This window comes from Alternaria hordeiaustralica (assembly GCF_023758085.1).
Source record: "Alternaria hordeiaustralica strain BMP 2776 chromosome Unknown scaffold_41, whole genome shotgun sequence".
Lineage (NCBI taxonomy): Eukaryota > Fungi > Ascomycota > Dothideomycetes > Pleosporales > Pleosporaceae > Alternaria > Alternaria hordeiaustralica.
The window spans coordinates 35,033-61,244 of record NW_026056813.1 but is presented as its reverse complement, the minus strand read 5'-3'; the positions used below and the strand labels follow the sequence as shown (position 1 = coordinate 61,244).

The 26,212-nt window shown below is 52.4% G+C and overlaps 6 protein-coding genes across 6 annotated transcripts; 5 read left to right on the top strand and 1 right to left on the bottom strand.

The window, feature by feature from the left end:
• Positions 1–6,741: 6,741 nt before the first annotated feature.
• On the top strand, positions 6,742–7,894 carry J4E84_010434 (uncharacterized protein; the record flags this gene model as incomplete). The annotated part of the gene is made up of 2 exons (XM_049392989.1): positions 6,742–6,771; positions 6,824–7,894. 2 exons carry the CDS (start codon positions 6,742–6,744, stop codon positions 7,892–7,894), a joined length of 1,101 nt encoding a protein of 366 aa, XP_049239248.1.
• Positions 7,895–8,808: 914 nt separating this feature from the next.
• J4E84_010433 (uncharacterized protein) lies at positions 8,809–10,408 on the top strand (the record flags this gene model as incomplete). Its single annotated transcript, XM_049392988.1, has 4 exons — positions 8,809–8,989; positions 9,042–9,626; positions 9,672–9,853; positions 9,902–10,408. 4 exons carry the CDS (start codon positions 8,809–8,811, stop codon positions 10,406–10,408), a joined length of 1,455 nt encoding a protein of 484 aa, XP_049239247.1.
• A 1,102-nt stretch (positions 10,409–11,510) lies between these two features.
• On the bottom strand, positions 11,511–13,235 carry J4E84_010432 (uncharacterized protein; the record flags this gene model as incomplete). The annotated part of the gene is made up of 1 exon (XM_049392987.1): positions 11,511–13,235. The coding sequence occupies one exon, from the start codon at positions 13,233–13,235 to the stop codon at positions 11,511–11,513; it is 1,725 nt and encodes a 574-aa protein (XP_049239246.1).
• A 3,876-nt stretch (positions 13,236–17,111) lies between these two features.
• Positions 17,112–18,192, top strand: J4E84_010431 (uncharacterized protein; the record flags this gene model as incomplete). Its single annotated transcript, XM_049392986.1, has 3 exons — positions 17,112–17,229; positions 17,280–17,802; positions 17,847–18,192. 3 exons carry the CDS (start codon positions 17,112–17,114, stop codon positions 18,190–18,192), a joined length of 987 nt encoding a protein of 328 aa, XP_049239245.1.
• A 623-nt stretch (positions 18,193–18,815) lies between these two features.
• J4E84_010430 (uncharacterized protein) lies at positions 18,816–20,843 on the top strand (the record flags this gene model as incomplete). The annotated part of the gene is made up of 4 exons (XM_049392985.1): positions 18,816–18,996; positions 19,060–19,756; positions 20,202–20,425; positions 20,575–20,843. The coding sequence occupies 4 exons, from the start codon at positions 18,816–18,818 to the stop codon at positions 20,841–20,843; spliced, it is 1,371 nt and encodes a 456-aa protein (XP_049239244.1).
• A 1,694-nt stretch (positions 20,844–22,537) lies between these two features.
• J4E84_010429 (uncharacterized protein) lies at positions 22,538–25,602 on the top strand (the record flags this gene model as incomplete). The annotated part of the gene is made up of 4 exons (XM_049392984.1): positions 22,538–22,553; positions 22,604–22,672; positions 22,752–23,776; positions 23,827–25,602. 4 exons carry the CDS (start codon positions 22,538–22,540, stop codon positions 25,600–25,602), a joined length of 2,886 nt encoding a protein of 961 aa, XP_049239243.1.
• Between the last annotated feature and the right edge of the window lie 610 nt (positions 25,603–26,212).

Sequence of the window (26,212 nt, the reverse complement as noted above, 5' to 3'; positions counted from 1 at the left end):
GACTAGTGAAGTCCCATGCTTCATGTTGCCGCAACTGGCCATGACCAGGTGTCAGCAGAAGGAAAAGCTAGATATCAGCATTTTGCGAGGTCGGTGCGTCGCTTGGAATACATAGGGAGGGTGTGCATATAAACAGGCCCAGTGCCACTGTGATATCGACACCAGCACCAACAATTCGAGAACTCTCCCGTCCGCTACTGCCAAACCGTCCCTGGAAGCATAGTCTGTAGACATTTCTGGTACGTTCAAGATTGTTCTCACCCTTGAGGTCCACCTCTGGAGACACTCGCTCAAAGCATCACATCCAGTACATTACCCCAACACGCTCACTGCAACACTCGTCTTTCGTAAAGATGGACAGCAACGATCGGAACGATGCCTTTTCTCTCAAGTTCTACAACCAAGGCCTGTCCTGTCCGGCCACGAACGTAATACGGAGGTTGCCCTCAGATGCGCCCTGCACGTATCATGCGGCTGTGCTTGGTCCCCATCCTCAGCAACCTGGCTCGAATTCAGCGACATTTTCTCGCCAGATGCTCCAATATGTCCCGCCGTCATGCTTGACGCAAGACTGGTCTACTGGTACTTCAGCGAGTTGTGGTTGCACATGTGCATCTGCTGGGGGGATCAGAGGGGACAACATGGCTCGCGAGATCGAGACCATCGTTCGAGCTTCAAAGATCGCCGCTACCACAAACACATCCGGGGAACGATAAGCAAAGCGCAGGCGGATTGACAACTGGGAAAGCGTCCTGTCATCAGCTTGGTGCACCTTGCATCCGTGACTTCCGGGCAGGCCTTCTCCCCGAATCCGCTGCACATGCGTTGTTTCTTACTGGGACAACATTTTTTCAACCGGTGCAGCAGCTGCTACCCAATTTTGTACTTTACAATGTATTACTACACTTCTCCCGCCCGAGTACATCCTACTTAGGAGAGATTTCACCAATCATCACCTCCCATGCTAAGCGATTGCCTTGACTTCGCTAGCATACACGGGTTCCTTGCTGTACATCAATGATTCCGCCACCACAATCAGCACAGACGAGCTTATTACCCACAGACTGCGCCTTTGCCGCCAGGCTGGTCTAATGACAGGCGTAGTCTCCACTCTGCTAACTGTGGCCTAACAAGCCTTGTACGAACGGAGCGGAAGTAGCCCGAGCCCAATGGCAAGCGCCTCCAGGTACGGCACTTACCAAATCTCGGTCGAGTGTTTGTGCTTGTACCCATGAACGCCTTGACGAGTCAATCTGGATACCCCCACGTCGCCAATTTCATGAGCATCGATCTTCGGTTCGAGATGCAGACTAACACGCATACACCATGAGGTTTGCATTAAATACGAGCAGCTCGTTATATTGAAGGTCGGGACGAGAACATCATAGTTCATGGCGAGTATCGCAACCGCAACGCGATGCTGGTCATAGGGGAAGATATTGCATCTCCGCATTACAATGTCCAATCTTCAATCTCACCTTCAGCTCCGTCTTACATCGTACAGCACGTGGCAGACATATTCCACGAAATTTCCGGTTATGGTCAGCCCGGTGATCTAGCGTCGACTGCACAGGCCTAGCCAACATGCAGAAGGCTGTTCAACGACGCTTAGATCCTTGGCTTGACATAGCGGTGTGTAAAGAAAACGCGCGCAAGTTAAGAAACCTCGATCCGTTGCTGCATTCGGCCAGCAAATCATACAGCAATGGCCATATCCCTGTCTGGCAGTTGAGATTCCAATAAGATTCGAAACACACCAAGCCTCTTCGGATTCGAGGTACTATTCCTCCTACGCTGCTGCCAGCGTAAAAAACACCGTAAACTTAGCTCAGACACTCTCCGCGGAGCCTTACCAGCAGAGCTGAAGCACCACGGTCTTGAAGAAACGCGGCAGAATAGAACTGCATACGAGACGCCTCGATCTTCCGGGGATTCATGCGCAGCTGCGCAGTAATGTGCGGCTTGAGTCATCTGTCGCACGGTAATGCAGAATCAGTGGCGAGTTTGCTGCGCTGCGGATATGCCACAGCCACACAATGCATTGTCACCCATGATCGAATATGCACATTCATTCTAGGGAAACTGAACTGCAAACGGGGGGTTGGACGGACGCGAGAGAGATTTGGGCTTCGCGCTTCCGGCTTCTTCACATCCAACCAGATAAATTGCCTGCCACACTTCATGCAGGCAGATGCAGGGGAAGCGCTTACAGTTGCGACTGTTAGACTTTCGATTACCGACCATGGCACCCATTTCATAGCAGCAGCACGGATCATGCACATAAGAGCCTTTGGATCTTCAGCTGTGTAGAGGAAAGCGCTTTTCGCCGATGATCTTGTCGTCGATCTCACCCCAGCACTGCGCCTGGGGTCGTCGCGTGGGCCTGAAGAAGTAACGCCTTGCCGCTTCCACAACCGACAGCCTTCTAGAAGCTTCCAACAACTTTCGGTGGAAGGACATTCAGCCAGCCTCAACCTTGCAGTCACCTGCTTGAGAGTTTTGGTCTACCAAACCGTTGGCGTGCGGACTGGTGATGCGCAATACTCTCAACTTCATCCTGAGTGTGCGCAACTTCAATCTTGCGTTTTACTGAGCTAGAAATCCCGAAGGAGATAATTGCAACAGCTTTTATGATAGCTTGTGCGACGAGCGACGAGCGTTCGGCCGCCAAAGGACTTGCCGTCCCCTGTTTCCCCGCTGCGCTTGTGTATGAATTTTGCTGTGAATAAATCTTCCTACACTCATACCATTTTGACGCTTTGCAGCGGGTCGAGAGATTTGGGAAGCTGATCGGTAGGCAATGCGACCGAGAATTAGGCTGATGTGGACACACTGCCTCGCGCGGAATCGGCAGGGCTGTGCGTGTCACGGCACCAGGGCAGTGATGCATCTGGGTAACATTACGGGATGACGAAAGTGTGGGATGACGCTGTTGCGCACTTCGAAATTGTCGGGGAAGCGGGTTTGCATCCCTTCCTTCCTGTTTGGACCGTCAAGGCTGAACAGGGCTTACAGACTTGATGGCACCCTTGCATTGTCTTCGCATCGGCTTCTCTCCCTGATGGTGCTTACTACTGAATGGTGTAGATATCTCGGGGAAGCGGCTTCTTCGAGCTGTTGTTCTCGTCACTCGCTTATCAGGTCCCTTATCTATACCACCTAGGGTCGGATCCTAAGGCACAAGCGTGCCTGGGACAAACCCTCAACCCCCTCATGCAACGTAACACCGAACCCTCGTTTCTAGAGGAAGTGGCATGAACCCACCTCCGAAAGACAGTCAAAAGAGTTCTAGTGATCGAAAAAAAAAACCGCCACTCATCATCCAAAGTTCAGGAGGTCGGATGGCCAGCAAGTAATAAGCAGCGACTTCGGGTCGGGAAAGCTGTGTAACTCTGGTCCGGTGCCACTTCTTGTGTCGAAGCGGGTTACCCGGGCCGTATTTCGTGAACACCCGACAAGGCCGATGTGAGCAGACCGGCGACCTCGACCGCCTCTTCTGCTTGTGATCCTCGGTACGCCGATCCCTGCTCTATGCACCACCAGGCTGTATACAAATGGTCTCACTGCCTAGTCGGCACTACATCCGCGGCCAGATCGTACCGTCCAGTGGGAGAACGTGCCCTGAGCCCGTTTTTAGCCCCACGGATCTCGCGTCTGGTTTGACCGCGGAAGCTGGCTGTAACTGCCATGATCAGGGGGTCTTCCAATCCGAACAGCTAGTGGGATCGCAGTATCCACAGCCACGCTCCCACCCCGGGTTAGGGGTCCTTCTACTCTTGCCCCATGGGTACAAGAGCATGCAGTGGCTATCTTCCCGCTTCCGCGCAAACGAGGCAAGTAAGAAAACCTTCTAGATACGGCTAAGCGGCATTGCGAATGAGAGATGAAGTGAGTGATTCGAGTCATCCTGGCTATGTGCTGTCTGTCAAAGTTCTGCTTGAGGCGCTGCGCAACTAGCACTTGTCTCACACGCGTAGACTGGCTCACTACACCCTAGCAAATGGCATGGCAGCCAAAGTATAAGTAGCACCTTGCGGGCGGCTGTTGGAATGTAGTTGACAAACCTTCTACAACTATACTACTGCTTGACTGAACAAGATGGCTTCCTCGGCACCAGTGGCCGTGAATTCGGCCGTGGCTACCCTTGGCTCTTCTCAGCAGAATGCCCAAGAACCTCTCTCATCATCACTTCATCAGCACGGCACTGCCCAAGCAAACGGTAACAGATCTACTGGTACTGCTGTCAGGACTCATAGTAGTGACCTGACCTTTGTTGGGATGTGGGCCAACACAGAAGAACACCAGACCAACACTGAAACGAACGGAGGTAACAGTGACCTACCACCGGTTCGACTCAGAAGGTACTGACCTCTCATAGTCGAGCCTCCTGTATACCACACGGGTTGTACGCGCCACCGCAAACTGAGCGAAGCATGCTCTCTCCCCGTCGATTCCCCCCAGGTTGTCAGGCTTCTCACAAACTCGTACGCGGTCGAATTGACCGAAAATATACGGGACGGAGGTGCCCGTGAATCGTCCGCCGCGGCGTGCACATGCGTCGTAGCATTCGAGGTTTACGAGGATGAAGCGGAGCAACGGAGGGCAAGGACGAACGGAGTGGCGGCGTCTGAGAAGCGGCTGAATGGGGTGAGGTAGTGTGAAGCTTCCTTCAGCACCCTTTATGTATACGAACCATGTGTATGAGCGACATGACACCGGACGTTTGGTTGAGGGTAGAGCGACGTGGTATTAGGGACTAAAAGCTGTGCTTTGCGTTACTTGTTAGCTTGCGGTATATCGGTAGAGAAGAATGCGTCTAGATTTTTGTGTGTCACAATGCCTACGCGTGGCTGCCTAGCGCCGTTGTTTTGTTGGTCGCAATGGTATTGTGGCCCCCATACGCGAGGCTGTGCCGCGTTGGGCTGTTTTGCTACGCGCTCCAGCCTTGTCCCGATCACATTGCATTGGAGCCTTCTTCTCATGGAACCACTACATTGCTGTGATGCCTACCAAATTACGAAGCGTCAACACCGGTACCTTTTGCGGATCGATATCAAGATCGTTGTCGACACTGAACGAAGACTCGCATCTACACCACCGCGCCCATTCCAACTACTCGTACAATCATCCTCACGGAAAAGCCGTCGTCCCGCCATGACGACTGCGCTTCACGTTGAGGGCTCGCGATCCAGTCCATAAAGATCGAGGTACCTATCACAAGACATGAAGCGCCTCACAAGTACCTATGTAGCTCGACTTCGTAGCAGCTACCTGTCCCTAGTACACCCGCCACTCCCATCTACAATCTCACAGCTTTCATGCGCCATGTACTAACGCTCATGTATACATAGACCACTTTTGCCCCAGCACCCGAAATCATGCTGATGTCTCACATCTCAGCTCCTTAGTCCACAAGTTTCACGCGCTACCATCACACACGTCGAACGATACCCATCGGCACGACTACAAGCCATGCTCAGCCATAAAGCTACTAATGGCTTCTTCCAACTCCCCAATAATACACTCGCCTGTATCCGCTGATGCACTAAGAATACGTTCGCTTCTTCCGCACGCATGTATATAGACGGCCAGCACAGTTTCCAGCGCAACCGGAATCGATACCACAAAATCTACTTCATGACCGATGGGTGTGAGAGTCCAGCGAACGATAAATGCGAGGTTGTCTGTTGGGTAAATGTCAGAGCGACGACCGTAGTTGGGGCTTCGATGCTTACTAGCGACTATCTCGATCTGTCGGTTCATATCCGCATCGTCTTTTGTAGGAGGTCGGTGTGGCCAAAGGAGATTAAAGATGCGTTGCTCGAGGGGCCCCATCGCTGTCTTTGGCATATCTTGTTGGAAATGGATATTTCGACGGGTGTCAGACGTGGATTACGATATGGGCATGGTAGCACTGGCTACACTGGCTACACGGGCTTTTTGTCGGTACGTTATTTGCGTAGCTACCCGGAACATGTGTTTGTCGCATCAGATTGAGGAAGAATGCCCTAGTAGTCGCAAGAAGCTGTTGCGTTATATGTCCATTCCACGGAAATGCTTAGAGGTACTTCTTTCATAAGGTCTGCCAAATACCTACACTATCATGTCACTAGTCATGTCGCATTCGTCTCCATCAAAAGAGAGTTAGGTTTTACGAGGGTTTCAAGCGCGTTGGTAACTATGCGGCTGAATTGAAAATGCATACATCCTCGTATAAATCCACCTTCCGCACGAAGATGTATTCTCAAAGGCCTCGAGGCTGACTTCCCGCAGTCGGCCATGATGCCAGATTGTGAATTGTGAGTCGCACTTCGCCGTGTGGGTCGAAAGTGGCGAGTGAGAGCATCCTAATCTCCTCGATAGATCGAAGAGAAACTTTACTGATTAGTTAGCAGACTATGGCGACAAACATAGAGCGCCTTCTCGAATGTGCTTGTGGCATGTTTTGACTTCTTTACCCGCCGGCGTGGACGGACAATTGCGGAAGACGCTAGACAGCTTATCGATAAGCCGCCGCACGGGCCGACTTTCACTCGATCTTTTCTTGGGTCTGGCCGTCTGGCCACTCGTGATGCTACTCGTGCAGCCCGTGTATTGACCTTATCTCTGCGAACTCTCTGCGATCGATCGCAATTGATGCGACTTCTGGAACGGCTGTATTTCCCATTAAGGAAGCTTCAATTGATCCAGGTGCCGATACGCCCCCTCGCCCGGCCATACCTCTACCGTCCTGCCGCGGCTATGGATCTGTCTACGGATGCCACTGAGCGTGTTCGTATGTCACCCTTTCGAATTAAACGGGTCTGGCTGACGATCATGGCAGAAGGGCTCGGTGCATCATGACACCCATGCTACCCCGCCACAATTTATTCAGAAAGAGCATTGGCGATATCAAAGCATGCGCAAGGCCGACCTTGATACCGATCCAAACATATTCGATCTTAGTAAACGCGATGAGTTCAGTGAAGAACGCAAAGATATCTGGCGCCCCGCAGGCATCATCCCAGCGGCTCAGATTGACGCTGCTTGCCAGGCGTATGCAAGGGGCAAACCACTCTCTGTACCTGCACAAGACGCACAGATCTTCGAGCATCGTGACTTCCCCGGCCTTCAAGTCATCTCTGGGCTCCTCCCACCTGAGACGCAAGTTCTTTTCACGTCATGTCTGATGCACAGAGACCTAGCAGATCCAGGCCATAAGATCAACCTCCAGGCGGACTATGACATACCATACCCCCCGAAACCAACGTCAGATGGACTGCGGTTTGATAGTTCCTTCTTCCTTCGCCAACGGTCAGATCCGGATGACTGCCTGACCCCAAAGCTTCCGGACAAGTTGAAATCTCTGAACAACGAGCAATTCTTGTACACCAAGCTTCGTTGGCTGACCCTCGGCGAGCAATACGATTGGCCAACGCGTAGTTACGCAAAGCATGCGACGCCATTTCCAGAAGATCTATCAACGCTTGTGACGGGTCTTTTCCCACATATCCGGCCTGAATCTGGCGTGGTTTTGATGTACTCAGCCAAGGATTTCATGCCTGTGCATCGCGACGTCAGCGAGCAGTGTCAACGTGCGCTAGCGAGCTTCAGCGTCGGATGCGATGGAATCTTCATCATGGCTCGAGGGGAAGATGACGGGGAAGGTGAGAATGCTCCACGAAGCGTTGCGATTCGAGTCCACAGTGGCGACGTTGTGCATCTCACTGGCAACGCTCGTTGGGCTTGGCATGCGATGGCGCGTTCAATACCAAGCACATGCCCAGATTACCTTGCAAACTGGCCAGCTGGCACACCTGGTTCTACGGCAGCTGAAGAGAAGACTTACAAGAAGTGGAAGGGCTATATGGGAACCAAGCGCATTAACGTGAGTTGTCGGCAGGTCTGGGATTAATTCAACGGCAGCCAGAGGGCCGGCCCGTCTGTGGGATTCCATCGCATTGGACACGAGTGCCTTCGTGACAATCGGATCCGTACGCTCGGTGTCGTAGTTTTGCTGACGGCGGCTGCGTAGCGCACTCCACGGTGGAGCAGCTCTCGGAGCGTTAATGAACCCAGTTTCAGCAACTTTATGCAACGTCAAACGCACCACAACTCAATTTTCCGAAAGCTTGCACATTCTGTCACAAATCTGCTCATGCATGTGCATGCTCTTCTCCACCTAAGCCCTGTCTTCACACAGCAACCCCAACTTCCTTTTCCCGTGAGGTGCAGCGCTCAGCACGGGACTTGAGTTCTCCAATGCACCTCCAATGCACTCCAACGCTCTCCAATTTCTTTTTCCTTGGCCTAGGCCACCAGCTCTCTTCACGGGTTGAGGGCCGCCCCTAGCGAGTCAGCTAGCCCAGTACGGGAACCTGACGCTAGCATCTGGCCAGCCGCTATCACGGAGTTTTGGTTCGTCGGTAAGCACACTGCGCATTAGCTTTCGAAGCCACTTGGATGCTAACGAAGATTAATGCCAAAAGAAGCCAGATGAATGCATGGGGCCTTGAACACCATGCGTCAGGACCCTGGCGGTTTCTGACGTGGTACTATCTATCGGTGGACGCTGCATCCAGCCCTTGGTCGCCTCGTACTGAGGGTGTGAGTTTGTGCTGTTGGTTAGCGCTTTGCGCCCACTCTTGATTCTTATGGTTCTCATCGAGGCGCAGTCATGGATGGCTTAAAGTTTAAACCCTTCGCACGCCTCCTCGGCCCGTCTGTTTGTTAGTGTAACGTTCACCTCCGCACCTGAAGTTATCCATCCTTCTTCCATCTTGCCTTTGCATTGCGTTGTTCTGTCCGGAAGAGCTGACGTGCGACGTCATGGGGTTCCTGGCCCTCCCCCAGTTTCGTTACCATGGACCGTGGGTGCAGATGCTGATTGCTGGTCTCGGTGTTGGCTCTTCAGCGGGCATCTACGTTGCGCTCAACCTTCTTGGAGCTGGTGGTGGGAAGCCGGACTCAGCGCAAGTAGTTCAGGTTGTAAATGCGACATTATGTGCAGGTACACGATCATTCACAATCTAAGAGGACGACGCATACTGATCATACAGCAGTTTGGTTCTTCTCGTCCTCTTTTGGCGGCTCAATCCTGAATAAGCTCGGGCCCGGTCTGACAATGTGCATTGGCGTCCAGACCTACGCTGTGTACGTTGGGTCTCTCTGGTATTACGATGAGACGGGTAAGACGGGCTACCCTTATGCCGCTGGCCCTATCATCGGCATTGGCGCAGGTATGGTCTTTATCACTGCGGGCTATGTTGCGACAGGATATCCGGAAGAAAGAGAAAAGGGGTCTTATGCGACCATCTTGATGAACATGCAAGCGCTCGGGTCCGTCATTAGTGGCATCATTCCGGTCATCATCAACAGAAAATCGGACACTGTTGCTGGCGTACCGCGATCAGTGTATATCGCCTTCATCACGATTATGGTCATCGGCGGTCTGCTATGTCTGGCTTTGCTTCGGCCACACAAGCTCACCAGAGATGATGGCTCTGTCGTTGCTGTTGATCGACCAAGAGGAGCTTGGGAGGAGTTGAGATCCAACCTGCGGGTCTTCACCGACCCTGTCCTTCTCATGATGTTACCCGCGTTCTTGCCAGCTGAGGGATTCTTGGTATACAGTGGATCGGTCAATGGTATGTCTTCGAGCACTCGTCAATATAACGCTCACACGTTCATAGCCTTCAATAACAACCTCCGCACCCGTTCACTGCTTTCGTTCATTGCTGTCGTTATGCAAATACCAGCAGGATGGATCTTGCAGTATGTTCTTGACTACCCTGGGTGGGGTCGTCGCAAGCGCGGACTCATCGGTCTGACTGGCGTGTGTATACCTCTAGTAATTGCGTGGGTTTGGGAAATGGTATGCCTCGAAGTCGATCACCCACCATTGCGTGCTAACATTATCTAGATTCGCACCCGTAACTATGATCGCAACAATCCGCCCACCAACCCTACAGACTGGGACGAGCTCAAATTCGGTTGGGTGTTTTTCCTTTTTATGCTAAACTGGGTCTTCTCACAGTTGTGGCACAACATAGTCTACTACTGGATTGGTGCCCTCACGAACTCCCCCCAGAAGCTCACACATTATGTCGGCGTCTTTCGCGGCGTGCTCGGCGCAGGAGAAGCAATCTGCTTCGGCCTCGACAGCATCAAAATCCCGTTCATCGCCGAGGCAGGCGGCATCTTGCTATTTTACTTGATGGGTATCGCGAGTTTCTACTACCTGGGATTCTATCACATGACAGACACCAATTACAATCGTGCCGAGGAGGGCGCGGTAGTACCAAACCATATCCTGGAGCAAGAAGGCATCACTCCAGGCCACGAAGTCGTTATTCGAGATCGAGAAGCGAAAGAGGGGTATGTTGCGGAAACCGAAAAGGACGGATCCAGTAGCGGAGAAAAGGTCTGAGTATTTGGTCCAGCACATCTTTTCCTTCTCGGAGTATTTCACTGCAGTACAAGTTGTAATAGGTCGCGTTGCGCACTCTAATGTTTAAACGAAGGTATCGCCTGTAGCGCTCACAGCAGCAAGACTGTTGACCCAATCGGTGCATGCATGCTTTTCCTGCGCTTTTGCTTTTTCACCGTTCAGGCTGGACCGTCCATCACCCGCGCTATGGGACCCCATGCGCATAGAAGTGTGGTATCATGCAGATCAGGCAGGCCATGGGAAGCAGAAACCTGTTCGTGAGTGCACGCATACGATGTAGGTGCGCTAGTAAGAAGCTATCGCTTGGGCCGTTGTTCCGATTCGCTCACTGTCCACCCACCCACGCGGAACTCTCGATTGTGTATACAAAGGTTTACACTCCATTAGAGTTTCCCCTTTATCCCCTGCATTCACTGAGCCTACAGCGACGCACCACCAGATGTAGGTGGTATAATCACTTCCACTGTATCGCGACGGGCCGCCCCTGGAGTTCTGCACGTATGCAGCGTAGGTATCGCTTGGTGATATGGGACGGGCGCGAACACGTGTTGGTGTAGTGAGGGGTGGGTGGGCTGGTAGGGGTCAAGATTCTGGCGCTGACATCACGAGCTAGGTACGAAGCTAACATGCGGGATGGGCGCGCCACGGAAGTATCTCTCAATTTGGCGCGGGAGCAAGGTGCTTGCGTCCGTGTTCGCATTCGGGCGTTTTTTGGCATGTTTCGACAAGTGGAGATTAACGGGTGTTAGTGAGCGGCTTTGTGCTCACTACTGTACTGTCCTGGCAGAGTCGAACCTTCAGGGTCTAGGGTCGTGAGTGCAAGGATCTGCAGGATTCTGCAGAGATCTGCAAGCCTCGGAGAAAACCTCGGGCTATGATGCCGAGGGGCAGAAGCATGCAACCGAAAACACTTCTTTAGAATTAAATCCGGTGCTGTAGGAGGTTTAGGATAGTAATGGAATGCTCAAAATCTTCCTCCGTCACCGCACAACTTCTCGCGCACTTTGGCGACTTTACACAACCAGCCTCTCCCGCAGTCTCCAGGCTCATCACTCTCATACTCACTCCCAGCCCACCACTCCTATAGGTCTAGTTGCTCGAATCTGACGAGCAATGTGCATGTGGTCTCGTGTCCGCCAAGATCCAGCATCCTAATGAAATTCCACCCAGGTGTAACGTACATCAGTCTCACCGCGGCAACGGCGAAGATGGGATTGCGAGAGAAACTGTCATCGCTCTTGATCAACAGGCGCAGGAATGTCAGTTCATTATCCTCATACTCCCACTCCAGGACGTCTTTCCAGATAGGATCGTTTGCGGGCGAGTTGTCCTTGTGCATGAAACCGGTCAATTTGTGGGGCTTGTAAGGAGCAGTCTTGCGCTTTGGTGGCAGGTTGTTCATGTCGTTAGGATGAACGAGTGTGCATGTCAGGTAAGGCTTGATGTCTTCATGTTCGCGGTCATTGGGTAGGGGAACGTCTGTAGCGCCAGCAACGTGCAAGCGAAGTTTCTTCCGGCGTCCGGTGCTGAGGTTACCCGAGCCACCAGCACGTAGCGCAGCTGGTTTAAGTACGTAGCCACCAGAGCCGGCAAAGAGCGCTTCGTTGATTTGTGAGCTTGCGCCAAAGGTTTGCCAATTGAGAGCGCAGATCTGGGCGCCAATACCCCAGAATGGTACCGGCGCAAGATTCTTCGAGGAAATGCGAGTTCCTTTGGGGTAGACGCGCATCAAATGGTGCGCATTGTGTCTTGCTATCTTGGCGCTATTGGCGGGAAGATGCGCTTTCAGACCTGACTCTGAGACGTTGATGAGTTGGTGATGTGGTGCGTTCTCAAGCTCCGCTTCGAACCAAGAGTTGTTGACAGGCTTGACTGATTGAGCATATACTCCTAGCTCGGCCAGTTCAGGGACAATAGTACCAGCATTAGCAGCCTTCTTTTTCGCATCATACTCTTGGCGAGCTTGCTTCTGTTCCTCTTCGTCCGAACTCGAATCACTGCTGCTACTCTCCTCTTCGTTCGGCAAATGGTACTCTACGATGACCGCAACTTTGTTTCCAAGCTCAGCGAGGGTGACATGCTCATGCTTGCTGGGGTCGTCTTGTTCGCGCGTGCCCTTGTCGCGGATGGCCTTGCTGAGGAGTCGGGGACCGAGGACTTCTTGCATGATCTGTGCGAGGCGAAGCTGCCCGTGCGCGTCGCAATGGTTCTCTAGGGAGATCATGATAGGTGCAGCGTTCTTTTCACTGGCAGCTTCTTTGTCAACGACATCGCGGATCGTCTCACATACTTGGCGGAAGGGTATGTTAGACACGAGCGTGAACCCGTGCGTGACCTTCGGCTCTTCCTTGTTGTCGTCATTGTCCCAGGCGTCGATCTCGACGCAACGCGACCCAGTATGCAACGCGATTTCGTACGCAGAAGCATGCGATTCGCCAAAGAGTTGATGAGCCATCAGATATGTGTTATGAGATGAGCTGATGAAGTATTCGGGAAGTGGATGGTTCCTGTCGATAGCTTCTGGTGGGACGTTGATGTGACTCTTGTCGAGCAATTCTCGCAACGCCGTAGTCGGCTCTTCACTTTTCAATCCAGCCTCGGACTCCTGCAAAACACCTTCCTTGACTAGGAAGCTTTTGAGTGCTCCGCTGACACGTAGTTTGTCCTTGGTGATATGCGACTGCCTTGCGGCGTGACCGCCGCCCGCTACAGTTCCCGCGTCGACAAAATCGCCCTTCTCCTCATCATCGACTTCCTTCTTCGCGAAGGGATTGAGCTTCGAGATGCCTGATATTAGTTCGGCCATGGTACGGTATAGAGGGGGCAAGTTAGGTAAGGATGTGTATGAGCAACAGCCACAGGTTTGCGATCCAGCTGCTGGCGGGGTAGGTTGGCTTGGCTTACGCCTGCCCGGAAATGCGGAAAGTGTGGCTGGGGATTGATGACGCGTTGGACCGACCGTCTAGAAGGCGCGGCGCATCTTGGAAACCTGCCACATATCCTGTATCTTCTGAGTCCAATGTGTTCAACGATGTTTCCAGCCAGAAGCTATCGCGTTCACTCTTTGCTCCGGGTGTCCACATCGGGTTAGCCAGCGGACGCGTCGGAGCATTGGAGCTAATACAAAACAGTCTGCCCCCTTCCCACTCACGCGCCGTGCCAGCAGTCACACCAACAGCATCTGCGTTCGATAACCACGAGGTCTTATCAACAGCCACTATCTCTCTCGCTTCGATCTGAACTGTTATCTCACTCGAGTAAGACCTCAAACCACCAATGACACCGACAGAGCCTCATGAGCTAGTGCCATCTGCACAACCCGTCGCGCCTGCTCAGCAGCGACGCGCTTCGAGATCGTCGCAAACCATTGACATGACAGGTCATGCCGTTCGACCAACAACGCAAGCGTGTAACTAGGTGACTGGTTGATTTCAAAAGCGCATCCACCCTATACAAGGGAAAAACTAAACACCTAGGAGCCTACGTCGCCGTTAGGCTACTAACTTTGCAAGTTTTTATCCTAATGTAGGCTCTAGGGTGTTCGGTTTTTCCCTTAAATAGGGTGCATCTGAGTCGAAGCCGCCTTCTGACACGTAACCTGTGTTGCGACTGGGCGTAACTTTTAAAGCCGGTAAAGCCGTGGCAGGATCTAGGCGGACGGCACCACTAGAAGGTCTGGTAACGATAAACCGGGCGGCTTCACGTGGACTGATGAGCTGAGTGAGACCACACTGACCGGTACCAGGGAGCACCAATGATGAACAATCCTCCGCCGCCCCCATTTTGCTTACGAGGCGTGGGTCTTGGCAGGGCGGACAAACACCAGTACAAATATATGTATAGATGGCTGCTATGAGATCTTTCAGAACGCTCATACAATCCGTGGAGTTCATCATCATGTTCGGCTTCTTCTCTACAAAGTACAAGCATCGCAAACGCCATCCGGTAGATGACGATATCACAGCATCGGAACTACAACACCTTACCCACATGCAGATGCCGCACTCCGAACCTTTGAAAAAGTCCAGAGATACATTCACCAAAGGTTGGAGATTCGGCGCCCTCAACTGCGCGATCGCAGCCTCCATAGTCTTTCTCATAAATCTGATCGCCACTATAGCATGGGCTGCCAATACTGATAGCGGTGTATTATTCAGAGGGGACTGTGATCGTGCGCGTAAGATCAACGCAGTCCTTCATGTCATCATCAACTTGTTGAGTACAATTCTGTTGTCTTCATCGAATTACGCTATGCAGTGTCTATCTTCTCCAACCAGAATGGATATCAACGTCGCCCACTCTCGAGGCCAATGGATGGATGTAGGTGTCCTAAGCGTTCGAAATCTACGTCGCATCAGCAAGAAGCGCGTACTTCTTTGGTCAGCCCTAGCGCTCTCGTCGCTACCTCTACATCTCTTGTAAGTATTGAGTCGAAGCCAGAACCTATAGTACACTAACATGTGAAGTTACAACTCGGTCGTGTATCTGTCTCTTGCAGCATACAGTTACGAAGTTTACGGGGTCAGACAAAACTTTGTTGACAGCGCTGAATGTCTGGGCTGTGTGAGTCCTATCAATGGCTCCGACTTCGCCTTCACCAGGGAGATACACCAAAGGATCCAAGAAAGCCGGTTCGAGAGGCTCGATAACTTGGATTGCATTGACGCATACGCAACAACCCTGCAAACGCATAGAGGCGATCTACTTTTAGTGGCTAAGTCTGATGACATTGTATGGGCAAATCAAACTGAAGGGGTAGACGACGACTACAAGAATAACGAAAACTCGGGGGTTTTCTGGACTCACTCGCTCACAAGTGCTTGGGAATATTTTCCACAGGATACTTTCGAGTGGATTTGTTCGGGCCATACGGATGTGGACAAGTCATGCGACGCAGTAGTAGACGACATCAGAGGCTCTGCACGGAACTGGACCATAACAGGTGATATTGGCTACCTCGTGAGTGTGTCTGGGTTCTCCCACATGAGAGGCCCCATACAGTACTGTTTGCGTGAAAGGAAAGACTCAAAGTGTCGAGTTCTCTGGAGCATTCCCATCGCGTCGCTGGTGATAGGGCTGAATCTTATCAAGGCCATATCGATCTTCTATTTGGCTCTTCGCATTAAAGAGCAGCCACTCATGACGATGGGTGACGCTGTGCTCTCATTCCTGAAACAGCCGGATCCATGGACTCGGAATATGTGCCTCGCTTCCTCCAAGGACATCGAGAGTGCAAAAAACAATTTCATTGCCGGACCGAAGAGATGGAAGCTTCGAATCTATAGATGGAAAGATACTACAAGTCTAAGCCGTCGCATTAGCACTTTCGCTGTGTAAGTGCGCACGCGTCGTTCTACCATCCGCAAAGATTCGTTAACATCCCCCAGGCTTCTGATCTCGATAGCAACCGTAGGAGGATTTCTTTCCTACGGGTTGCGTCATCTCCGATCTGGTAAAAGTAACTCCCTTCGCAATCTCGCTGCGTTGGGTTTTGGTGCCATCGACGCTCGGACACTAATCGAGTATCCACGTGAACACAATGTCGACTCCATAATAGGCAACACTCTCATAGCCAACGTGCCACAGGTTGTGCTTTCGATCATCTATTTCTCATGCAACAGTCTGTTGACGTGTATGCTGCTAGGAAAAGAATGGTCATCGTATTCATACGTTCGAAAGGGTTTAAGGGTTTCGAGCGCCCCGAGAGGGTTGCAAAGATCAACCTACTTCTTGTCGCTACCTTATCGGTTTGCAATACCACTTATGGCAATCAGTGGATTGCTACATTGGATGATATCACAAAGCATCTTCTTTGCCGCCATAGAGGTAGGCTCTTTACCTGGACATGTTCTGAACTTAGTGTGATAGCTGACGATGACATTAGTTCTATGGGATCGGTGATAGTGTGCCATCAGATGTACGATATACATGCGGCTATTCTCCCATCGCCATGATATCTGTGATCATCGTTGCGAGTCTCGTTCTCATTGTCGGCGTCGGAGTGGGATTCGTTCCTTTGCGACCAGGAACCAATCTGGTTGGCAGTTGTAGTGCAGCCATGAGCGCAGCTTGTCACTTGTCAACCGCTGACAAGGAAAGAGGTGATGAAATTGCCGTTAAGAAGTTAATGTGGGGTGTTGTTGAAGTACAATCAAATGGAGCGGGGCATTGCTCCTTCTCCGACGAGGCCGTGGAAAACCCCAAAGAAGGTGAGCTATATGCTGGGCCGCGTGCGCAGGCTTATCCATAGCGACCGAAAAGATGAAATAGATGGTTATATAGAGGATAGTTGAGCGAGTTTGGGTAGTCGCTGGAAAGGTGTCTTCGTAGCAAAGCGATGGTGCCGTCGCGCGTGGACTTTTATTCGGATGCCGGACGGAGGGATGACCTAAGCGTGCCATAATCAGCATTATCTCCACCTTTCGGAAGCGGGTCCGGCTACCAACCACCCTGCTTCGGCTCATGACTAGCACACTCACGCGACGCACTAAATGATGATTTGCAACGTCATTGAAGCCACAGCAAAGAAAGCGTCCACATGGTGCGGATCAGCGTTGGATGCGGGGTCCGGACTGACCTCGGTGTACAATGCCCCATATATCAAGCTTCTCCAAAGTGACTTTGGGGTCTTGTAGAGTAACATCTTATAACCTACGATAGCAAAAGTATTGATACAGTGACTATGGCGAAACAAGAGTACAAATTCCCGGCGTTTGACGACCTTCCGAAGGTCGAGGGCATGCCACAGGGCAGCATATGGGGGTTCTTTGACAAAGACGGGCAAAAGGATGAAGTCGGAAGTAAAGCAAATTGTACCCCATACAGCAATCGTATATCTAACAGGCGACAGCTATCAACCTTCTCACCTCGGATGTCGTGAAAGCGGCCTCCAAAGAGATCACTACCGGCGAGCACATCCAGCTTGACTGGGAACTACACAATGTGCAATTTCCAGGGTTCAACAGAAAAGAACTCGAGCAAAAGCAAATCGATTTCGCGGACTTCTCCGAGTTCTGCGCGAACGATGACGAACTTCACATCAACACTCAAGCTGGTTCTCAGTGGGATAGCTTGAAGCATTTCGCGCATCAAGCAAGCGGCATGTATTACAACGGTCTCTCGCATAAAGAGGCAGCCAACAGCGTCACGAATGGTACGCACAAGTGGTGCGAAAGAGGTGGCATTGTTGGAAGGGGTGTGCTTTGCGACTGGCTTAGTTGGTATGAAGAGAAGAACGGGAAGAAGGCACCAAGTGCGGTATCGAGACACGAAATCCCTATCGAGGAGATTGAAGAGACGCTGAAGTGGCAAGGCACCACTTTGAAGCAGGGAGATATTATGATGATTCGTAGCGGATACGTAAGATGGCATAAGTACGTTGTCTTACCACTTTGAGAGATATGACTGACAATACTAGCAACGCGAACGAAGCGGAGCGCAAGAGCGGTACTCGCGACAATAGTGTCGCGATTGGTCTTCAAGCCAATGAGAAGACGGTACGTTGGCTTTACGACCGTCACCTCGCGGCGATCGCTGGTGATACTGTCGCTTTTGAAGCATGGCCACCAAAGTTTACCGACGGATGGTGCCTACACGAGTGGCTCCTCGTTCATTGGGGTACCGCTATCGGCGAGATGTGGGATCTTGAGAAGCTCAGTGAGAGGTGCAAGGAGATGGGCCGGTACACTTTCTTCATGACAAGTGCTCCATTGCACGTAAGGGGTGGTATTGGAAGTCCACCTGGAGTTATCGCCATCTTCTAGGCGCATTCGGTCACCGTTGCTTTCGGAACTGTATCAACGTTATTTCTGTGTATACGATAGTACCACTTCAAAGAAAATCTGGCATCAGCAACATTCGCAGGTTAGCATCAGATCCCGCGAAGATATCGCCGTCGACTCCGCTTTCGTGTTTAGCCTCATCTTGACATATTGCCCAAAATTCCAGTAAACCTATTGGTCATTGAGTCTGACGCTTCTCAGGAAGAGATATGTAGGTGATTGAACATCCAGAGTTACTATTACCAGAATGGAGCGGACGGAATGGGTGTGGTAGGGTGTTCGCGTGTCGCGAGGCGTATCGGCGCGTATTCTCTTTCGTTACGCGACCCACAGACCAACACGAAACAACCAAGCATGGTGTCAAAAGATGCCGCGCGGCGCTGCGCCTCTTGTAGTAATGCTTGAGAGAGATAAGAGAACCAAAGAGTTGAATGCGAAAAATGTGCCGAGTCAAGATGTTTATATAGTAACGGCGCGCAGTCGTGTCTTGGAATGTATCTTCATTCGCTCCATCATCTTCTGCATCTATTCACATTTTTACAATCGTCTTTTCATTTGCTGCTTGCTAGACCGCAATTCCGTTAGATTTCATACCAGTCCCCCAAATGGCGTCTCACGACATAGTATCCAGAGGCGAAGCTGACTTCGATCTTTACCCTTACACGCCCTCAGCAGGCGCCGGCTACACATTTCTCATACTTTTCGCGATCGGCGGCCTGACGCATCTCATCATGCTCATTCCGTTGCGAAGTTGGTTCTTCATCCCATTCGTTCTGGGCTGCGTAGGTCAGTTACCTCAGTGCTTGACCCCATCGCCTAAAAGCACATCGCTGATAATTTGATCCACAGGCGAAGCAGCCGGCTACTACGGTCGCGCCTGGTCCTCACAGAATATCCGACAAGGCAGCCCTTATCTCCTTCAACTCATGCTTATCCTCGCGGCCGCACCGCTTCTCGCAGCCACCATCTACATGACGCTCGGTCGCCTTATTCGCTCTCTCGATGCTACGCACCACGCTGTAATGAATCCGCGCTGGACGACGAAGATATACGTTATCATCGATATCGGATCCTTTGTATGTCAGATCATGGGGTCGGCGATGCAAGCTTCCGGTGACCCAGACGGAGTCAAGACTGGAACCACCGTCGTCATCGCAGGACTGGGTACGCAATTGGTTGCTTTCGGCTTCTTCATCCTAATGGCGGTGGTGTTTCATCGAAGGTTAAACAACGAACCTACCAGCACGTCAAGGCGGACACATGTCAAGTGGCGCCGCTACATGTGGGCTTTGTACAGTGTCAGTGTGCTTGTCGTTGTGCGGAGCATTTTCCGGCTGGCGGAGTTTGTCGAGGGGCCAGAAAGTAAGGTGTATCAGACAGAGGCGTACTTGTATGTCTTTGATGCGGCGCTCATGTTCGCGGTGGTGGTTATCATGGCGGTCTTTCATCCGGGGTTTCTGTTCAGAGTCGTCAGAAAAGCTGAGTTGATGCCACTTAGTGATGACGAGGGGAATGGTAGCTATTTACTGCGCGGAGATGGTCCAAGGTAGTTTCTCCGGGTAGATGACAGATGTACAGTATTTAGAAGGTGGTAGAGTAGACAGTAGAATGCCACTCTCGTCGGCCATTTTGTATACCGGGTTCCAACCAAACACCCGAGAATTAATTGAACAGCTTACTAAGCGCTTAATTACTGCCAGTGTGATAATCGACTGAGTGATACCGAATGCAGGTATGGTATCAATGGCGTCAATGTTGTGGTCATCTTGGCGAAGAGAGATTGGAGTGAATTATCGGCCGCAAAGGTTGCGACAGCAATGAAGGGTCAAATACTGCCCCAACTCCATCACGCGAGTTTCTTAGCTCACCTTGGCGGTTACGCAGAGTTCCGAGGGTATATAAATATAGGGTTGACCGTACCCAGACTCTCACTACCCCGCGCACAATCTCTACTCCACGATGTCGATATACATGATGTCGGGCTCACATAGTTCCTACACGCCACCATATCCTAATCAGTACTATTCCTCCCTGCCTCCGCGGCCCCAGGATGCCGCCTTCAATAGCCCAGTGCAAAGTTCCGTCAAGGCCTTCAACGTCCCAGTCTCTGACCATACCCTCGAGTACCGAATTCTAGAGCTGCTACAACCTTTTCGGGACACCAGCAGTCTCTTGAACGCCACTAATGAAGCCAAGAACGTTTTATTGCTGGCTCGTAAGTACAACTGTCTTTGAGTCTTTTCGGAGCGATCTTTCCTCTAGGGTATTGTTGTCAATACTTGAAGTCGATTGTGTTGCACGCGCAATCCCACCACTGGCTATTTCCTCCATCCATGTAAGTAACAAAGCTAAGAGATCTGTCAGAAAATATCGCCTCCATCATTGTCAGCAAACAGTCCAAGGATCTCTCCAAGGCGGGAATAACCGATGTGTATATCATGAGCCGCAACTTGAACACCACCGCAGTCAACGGTACCGCAGCCAGCGGTCCGGCGTATCTCCGCATCTTCTTCCATATCGACTACCAATCGATTACAGTTGTTAAAGCGAAGATCGAGAACGGGAAGAACGCGATCGGTGCGCTTATCGACGAGGTGGACAAGGTCATCGAGAGCCTCATGGAAGACTCATAGTGGTTGTTTGAGGTATGCATGTCGTCGGGTGGTCGAGAGGAGAAGGAGACGAATTTTGGAGCCCGAGTCCATGGGTGACTGCTACATCGCTGGATAGCTCCTAGTCAACTTCAGGGCTTTGTAGAAACTGCTATATTGTGTAGATAATGGCTGGTCGGCGTCTGCAGCAATCAAAGTGCTCCCCTCTTCTGTCCAGGGTCGCCTCGCCTTCTTCTGGGCTGTGACCCAGGTATGATCCGCCTGCTTGACACTTCCGACATACTTGTACGACAGCATGTTCGCATCAAGTATACGCTGAGAACCCTAACGACACAAACTCTCCCGAGCTTAAGCAATGCGGCCATGCAAGGCATAGACTTTAGGGGCAAGTTCTTTGACGTTGAGACGACACTACGACGCTAGTAGGGATAGCCGGTGCGGCCATGGTGTGGTCAGACACATCGTTGACTTCTGAACTAACCCTCCGATGGTTCGTGCATTTGACAACTTTGTACATGATTAATCGGAACGTTCCGAGTACAGGGACAGGAGCAAGGTGGTATCTCAAACTTTTAGTAAGAGCGTTTTGTAGGTTGAGGCACAAGTAGCGCCTGACAGGCTTAGTGGATCGGCTGATCTACGCCCTAGCACGCAGGCACGTCGACCAGTTCTGTACAAGATCGGTCAGGGCGGGCAGATCTGAAGGGAGAGCGCTTCCAGGATTGGCCTTGTCTGGAATTTCCCGGTTTCCGCACTTCACGTGCTGGGGTCGGAGCCGTTTGATGCGTGTGTGGCGCGCACGAACTTGGGAACGTGAGGGCGACGCGCCAGCAGGACCCATTGAAGTAGACGGGCGGCGAATGAGCAGGCGCCCCACGAGATTGCATCGTGAACTCGAAGATGGACGTCGTCATCGTGCGAGCGGTGTGGCCGGCGGTACTCGCGCTAGCCGTCTAGCGTGTCGCCAAGGAAAGCTTGGTATCCCTCCGATGTGGCGCAACGAACTAGACGGAGCGACAGGAAAGGAGAGCATCACGTACTCCGCGAGGGGGGGAGAAGGCGTGGGCAAGCAGGAAGTCCGCAGGAAACGGGATTGTCTGATACATGCAGGGAAGAGTTTGCTAGGCTGGGCGGCGCCACACTTCGCATCAGACGGAATCGAGATGTGGCGCTGTCGAATTACCCATGACGCAAGCGGGACACATGTTTTGGCATCCTTCGGGAAACCTGGCGCCGATCGAACCCCCAAACATACCTAGAGGCTCCGTCATACAGGCCAGGGCGACCTCGTTTGGGCGTGGCAGGCCTCGTGCCCCAGGCAAAACGTGGACAGCTGTGGCATTGGACGGCACATGGTCAGGGAACTGGGCTGCCGCGTTCTGTGAGCGTGTCCGCGGAATTCGATCGCTGGCAGCGGGAAAATGGTGGCCGGTAGTCGCGGGGTCAGGCAAGTTGGTCGTGGTCGGTCGCTGTTCCAAGTCCAGGCTCTTCGCAAGCGGCAAGCTACGACGCAGTGACGTAGTTGCTGCAATCGCGCGTGTTACCCAGCCAGCCCAAATACAAAGCTGCTTTCTGCCCTCACCCGCCTCCCTCCCACACAAACCACTTTGATACCCATCCCCTCGAAATACCCATCCACCCTACCTCCATTGTTTTCAGCTCTGCGTCTGCATTTTGATACCCCACCTTGATACCCACAGAAGCAGTCCTACACCATGAGTTCCGTAAATCGTATGTCTAGCTACCCCGCTTTGCCCCCAAACATTGCTAACAGACTGCAGGTCCGGTGGACTTGAAGCAGAAGGAGAAGGATGTCAACAACAAGCTACAGCTGTACGGCATCTTCGAGGGTATGTGAACACGTGCAATGGCGCGTCGATGCCCTTCGCGTCGCACACGCAAATGTAAACAAGCGCTGACCACAACTAGCCTTCTCTAACGGAAAGGTCCCCTCCAACCAGCAAATCGATGTCGCGCTCAACTCCGCGCTGGCCCACAGGTCGCTCAACTCACCATCCAAGAAGCTGTCGAGCGAGGGTCAGCATCTGGTGACCGACCTCAAGAAGGTCATCGAGCAGGCCAAGATCCTACTACTCACCAAGAACGAGGGCAACCTCCTCCAGGACTTCATCTGGCAGGCAGAGCACCTCGGTGGCAACAGCGCCGCCCTCCCTAATGCCCCTGTTGATAAGGACACAGCGAAGCAGCACGGAAACGAGGCGCTTGACGGTCTACGGACTCTCGGTACCCTCCTCATTTCCAACGGCCAGTTCAGGAAGTTGCTTTCAGATGCCACCGTTCTGCTCCGTGACATGGCTGGCGATGCCGCCCAGAACACCGCCAACAAGGTCAAGCCCTCAGAAGACCGTCTCAACAAGCTAGATGAGCCTGCTGAGGACAACACTTGGCACGACACCTCCGACCTGAACCGTGAGAACCTTCGCAACCAAGCTAAGAGCAGTCTGCCCTTCGGCAACAAGAACAAGGACGAGGCCAAGGGTGACTTGAAGGAGCATGCCAAAGACATCAACCAGGCTGCCAACCCTGATGGCTCGCGCGACCCCCAGCACACCGCCCAACTTGGCGCCCACGAGGGTCAGACCGGCCAGAGCACTGGCGTCGACGCCCGTGGTGCTCTCGATGCTGCCAAGCAGAAGGTTGACGCGAACACTTCTGAGGAGGACAAGAACATGGCCCGCGCCCGTCGCGACCAGATGAACAACTACCTCAAGGGCAAGATGCCTGAGGAGCGCCGCGAGCAGACCATCTGGCGTCTTAAGAAGATGGTAGTCGAGATTCAGGGCCACCAGGACTACCAGCGTGCCATCGAAACCCTACTCAGCCTCGCCGAGCAGTACTCCGGCCATGGTAAGAACCTTGGCCAGCAGGGCAAGGGTTCTGTTCAAGGTGCGCATCAGAACGATGCCCTAACTACTGCTGAAGCTGATCTCAAGGTGCGTATTTAGGTTTCCTCTCGGAGAACAAATGGCTGACCAACATGAAGACTCTTCTCGAGCGTTTCGCAAACAACACCTCGTTCGATGACTTGATTGAGTCCATCAACCAGGTCTACAAGGATGCCGACCAGGATCCAGAGCTCAGGAACTGGTTCACTCGCATCAACCAGTTCATCCGCAAGACTCTCCAACAGCAGGGCTTCATCCTCGAAGACCGTAGCAACGAGGAGTGGAACCAGATCTACGATGATGGTCACCGCCTCCTTCGCGGCCGCTACCGTGGACACACTGACCGCATCGCCGACGAGTTCAAATTCGTTGGCGAGCAGTTCGACGCTGACCCGCAGAACAAGCAGTTCGCTGACTCTGTCAACAAGCTCTTCCTTGACCTCGGTCAGGATGAGAACGGTCAGACTGTGTTCAAGCCCCACCTTCTCAAGGACCTGAGCGACGTCATCCTCCCCTCCATCTTCGAGAACGTCCGTTACGTCCCCATCCCGCGTATCGAATACAGCGACCCCATGGTCGACGCCGTCGTTGAGAACCTCGTCATCGAGGGTGACAACCTTGCTCCCAACTCTTTGGAGTTCGGCTCGGACAACTACTGGCGCTGGGGACGCAAGTCCATCTCGAGCAAGAACAAGAACAAGGTCATGCTCTCTGTCTCGGGTGTACAGATGGATCTCAGGGACGTTTCCTACTACATCAAGCGCAAGCAAGGCTTCCCATCCATCACCGACAAGGGTGTTATGGACATCTTCATGGGTGGCTCCGGCTTCAGCTTCAAGGTTGAGATGGAGACAGCTGACAAGGCCCGCGAGAACAACGCGCAGACCCACTTCTTCAAGGTCACCAAGGTTGAGTCTGACATTAAGAACCTTCAGATCAAGATGAAGAAGAGCAACCACAAGCTCCTCTTCAACATGTTCAAGCCCCTTCTTCTCAAGGTCATGCGTCCTGTCATCCAGAAGGTCTTGGAGAAGCAGATCAAGGACTCCGCCAACCAGCTTGACGGCCTTCTCTTCGACATCAAGACTGAGGCTGACCGCGCCGAGGCTGAGGCCAAGCGCAACCCCGACCCTCAGAACATTCAGAACATGTACCAGCGCTACGCCTCTGCTATGCAGCACCGCGTCATGCAGGGCAAGCAAAAGAAGGAGCAGGTCAAGGAGAAGACCAAGGACACCCAGGTCAACATGGCTGTTACTCAGCACGACTCCATCTTCAAGAACATCTCCCTACCCGGCGGTATCTCTTCCAAGGCTACTGAGTACAAGGAGCTCGCCGGCAAGGGCGAGAAGTGGGAGAGCCCCATCTTCTCTATCGGCTCCGCCAAGGAGACTTCCAGCTTGCCTCAGGTTGGCAAGGTCACTCGCAAGCCCCACGGTCGCGCAGGCGGCTACGGTAGCACCAGTGAGGAGTCTCGCGGTCTTGGAGCCTCGCAGGGCATCAACCCATCCGCCAACCAGTACGACAGCCAATACACCAACGCTGGTGGCCTCGGCGGTGGTCAGGGCGTTACCACTGGTCAGGGTCTGATGGGTGGTGCTGCTGCTACTGGTCTCGCCGGCGGCGTTCCTTCCACCACTGGCACCCAAGGCTTCGGCACTCAGGTTGACGATGCTTTCAACACCACCGGTACCGCCGCACCTGTTGGATCGTCTGGCCTCGGCTCCACTGGCCTTGGTTCAACTGGTCTGAACGACTCTACTGCCACCACTACTTCAGCAACTCATCCAGCTCACCCCACTGGTGCCCCGGCTCCCGGCGAGTATAACACTACCTTCGGTGACCAGAACCCCGTCTTCCAGGGCCGCGTTTAGATGCTTGTTGGTCGACCAGTGATACCCGATACGCTTGGGGCTGCGAGTCATGATTACGACTTTCCTACCTTTTGATCATGGATGATACCACGATTGCGCCACGGCGCACGCGCACATGAGTAGCAAATAGCATGTTTTCTTGGTTCTTCTTTCTTGCTTTCGGCGGTTTATGAGTAGTGTAGGACGATTGCGCCCGTAATGGGGAGATGGTTGCCGGGGCGGACCTGAAGCTGTCAAAAGCTTTTGGTCAACGAAAATTCCTAGTTTGTCGCTATTGCCGTGTTCCCGTAGTAATAGTTAATTAAAATGGTGTTTAAAACTACTTCGTCTTTCTTCTAGTGAGAATTGTAAATACTCAATCGTGGGTTTCTACGGACCTCGCTCGGGTCGCATACTGCGGATTGGACTGTCACGTCACGGTCATGTCAAAGCACTTATGGAATAGATAGATCTTCCTCACCCAAGCACATTATGACACCATTTCGTTTGAGAAAACATCAACATCGCATTTTAGGCCAAAACGAGATTTGGATTACCGCAAGTTCTTTACCTGATCTCTACCTATACCTGTGACGTTTAAGTTTTTCCTCTTGCCGCCTCTCAAGATCCT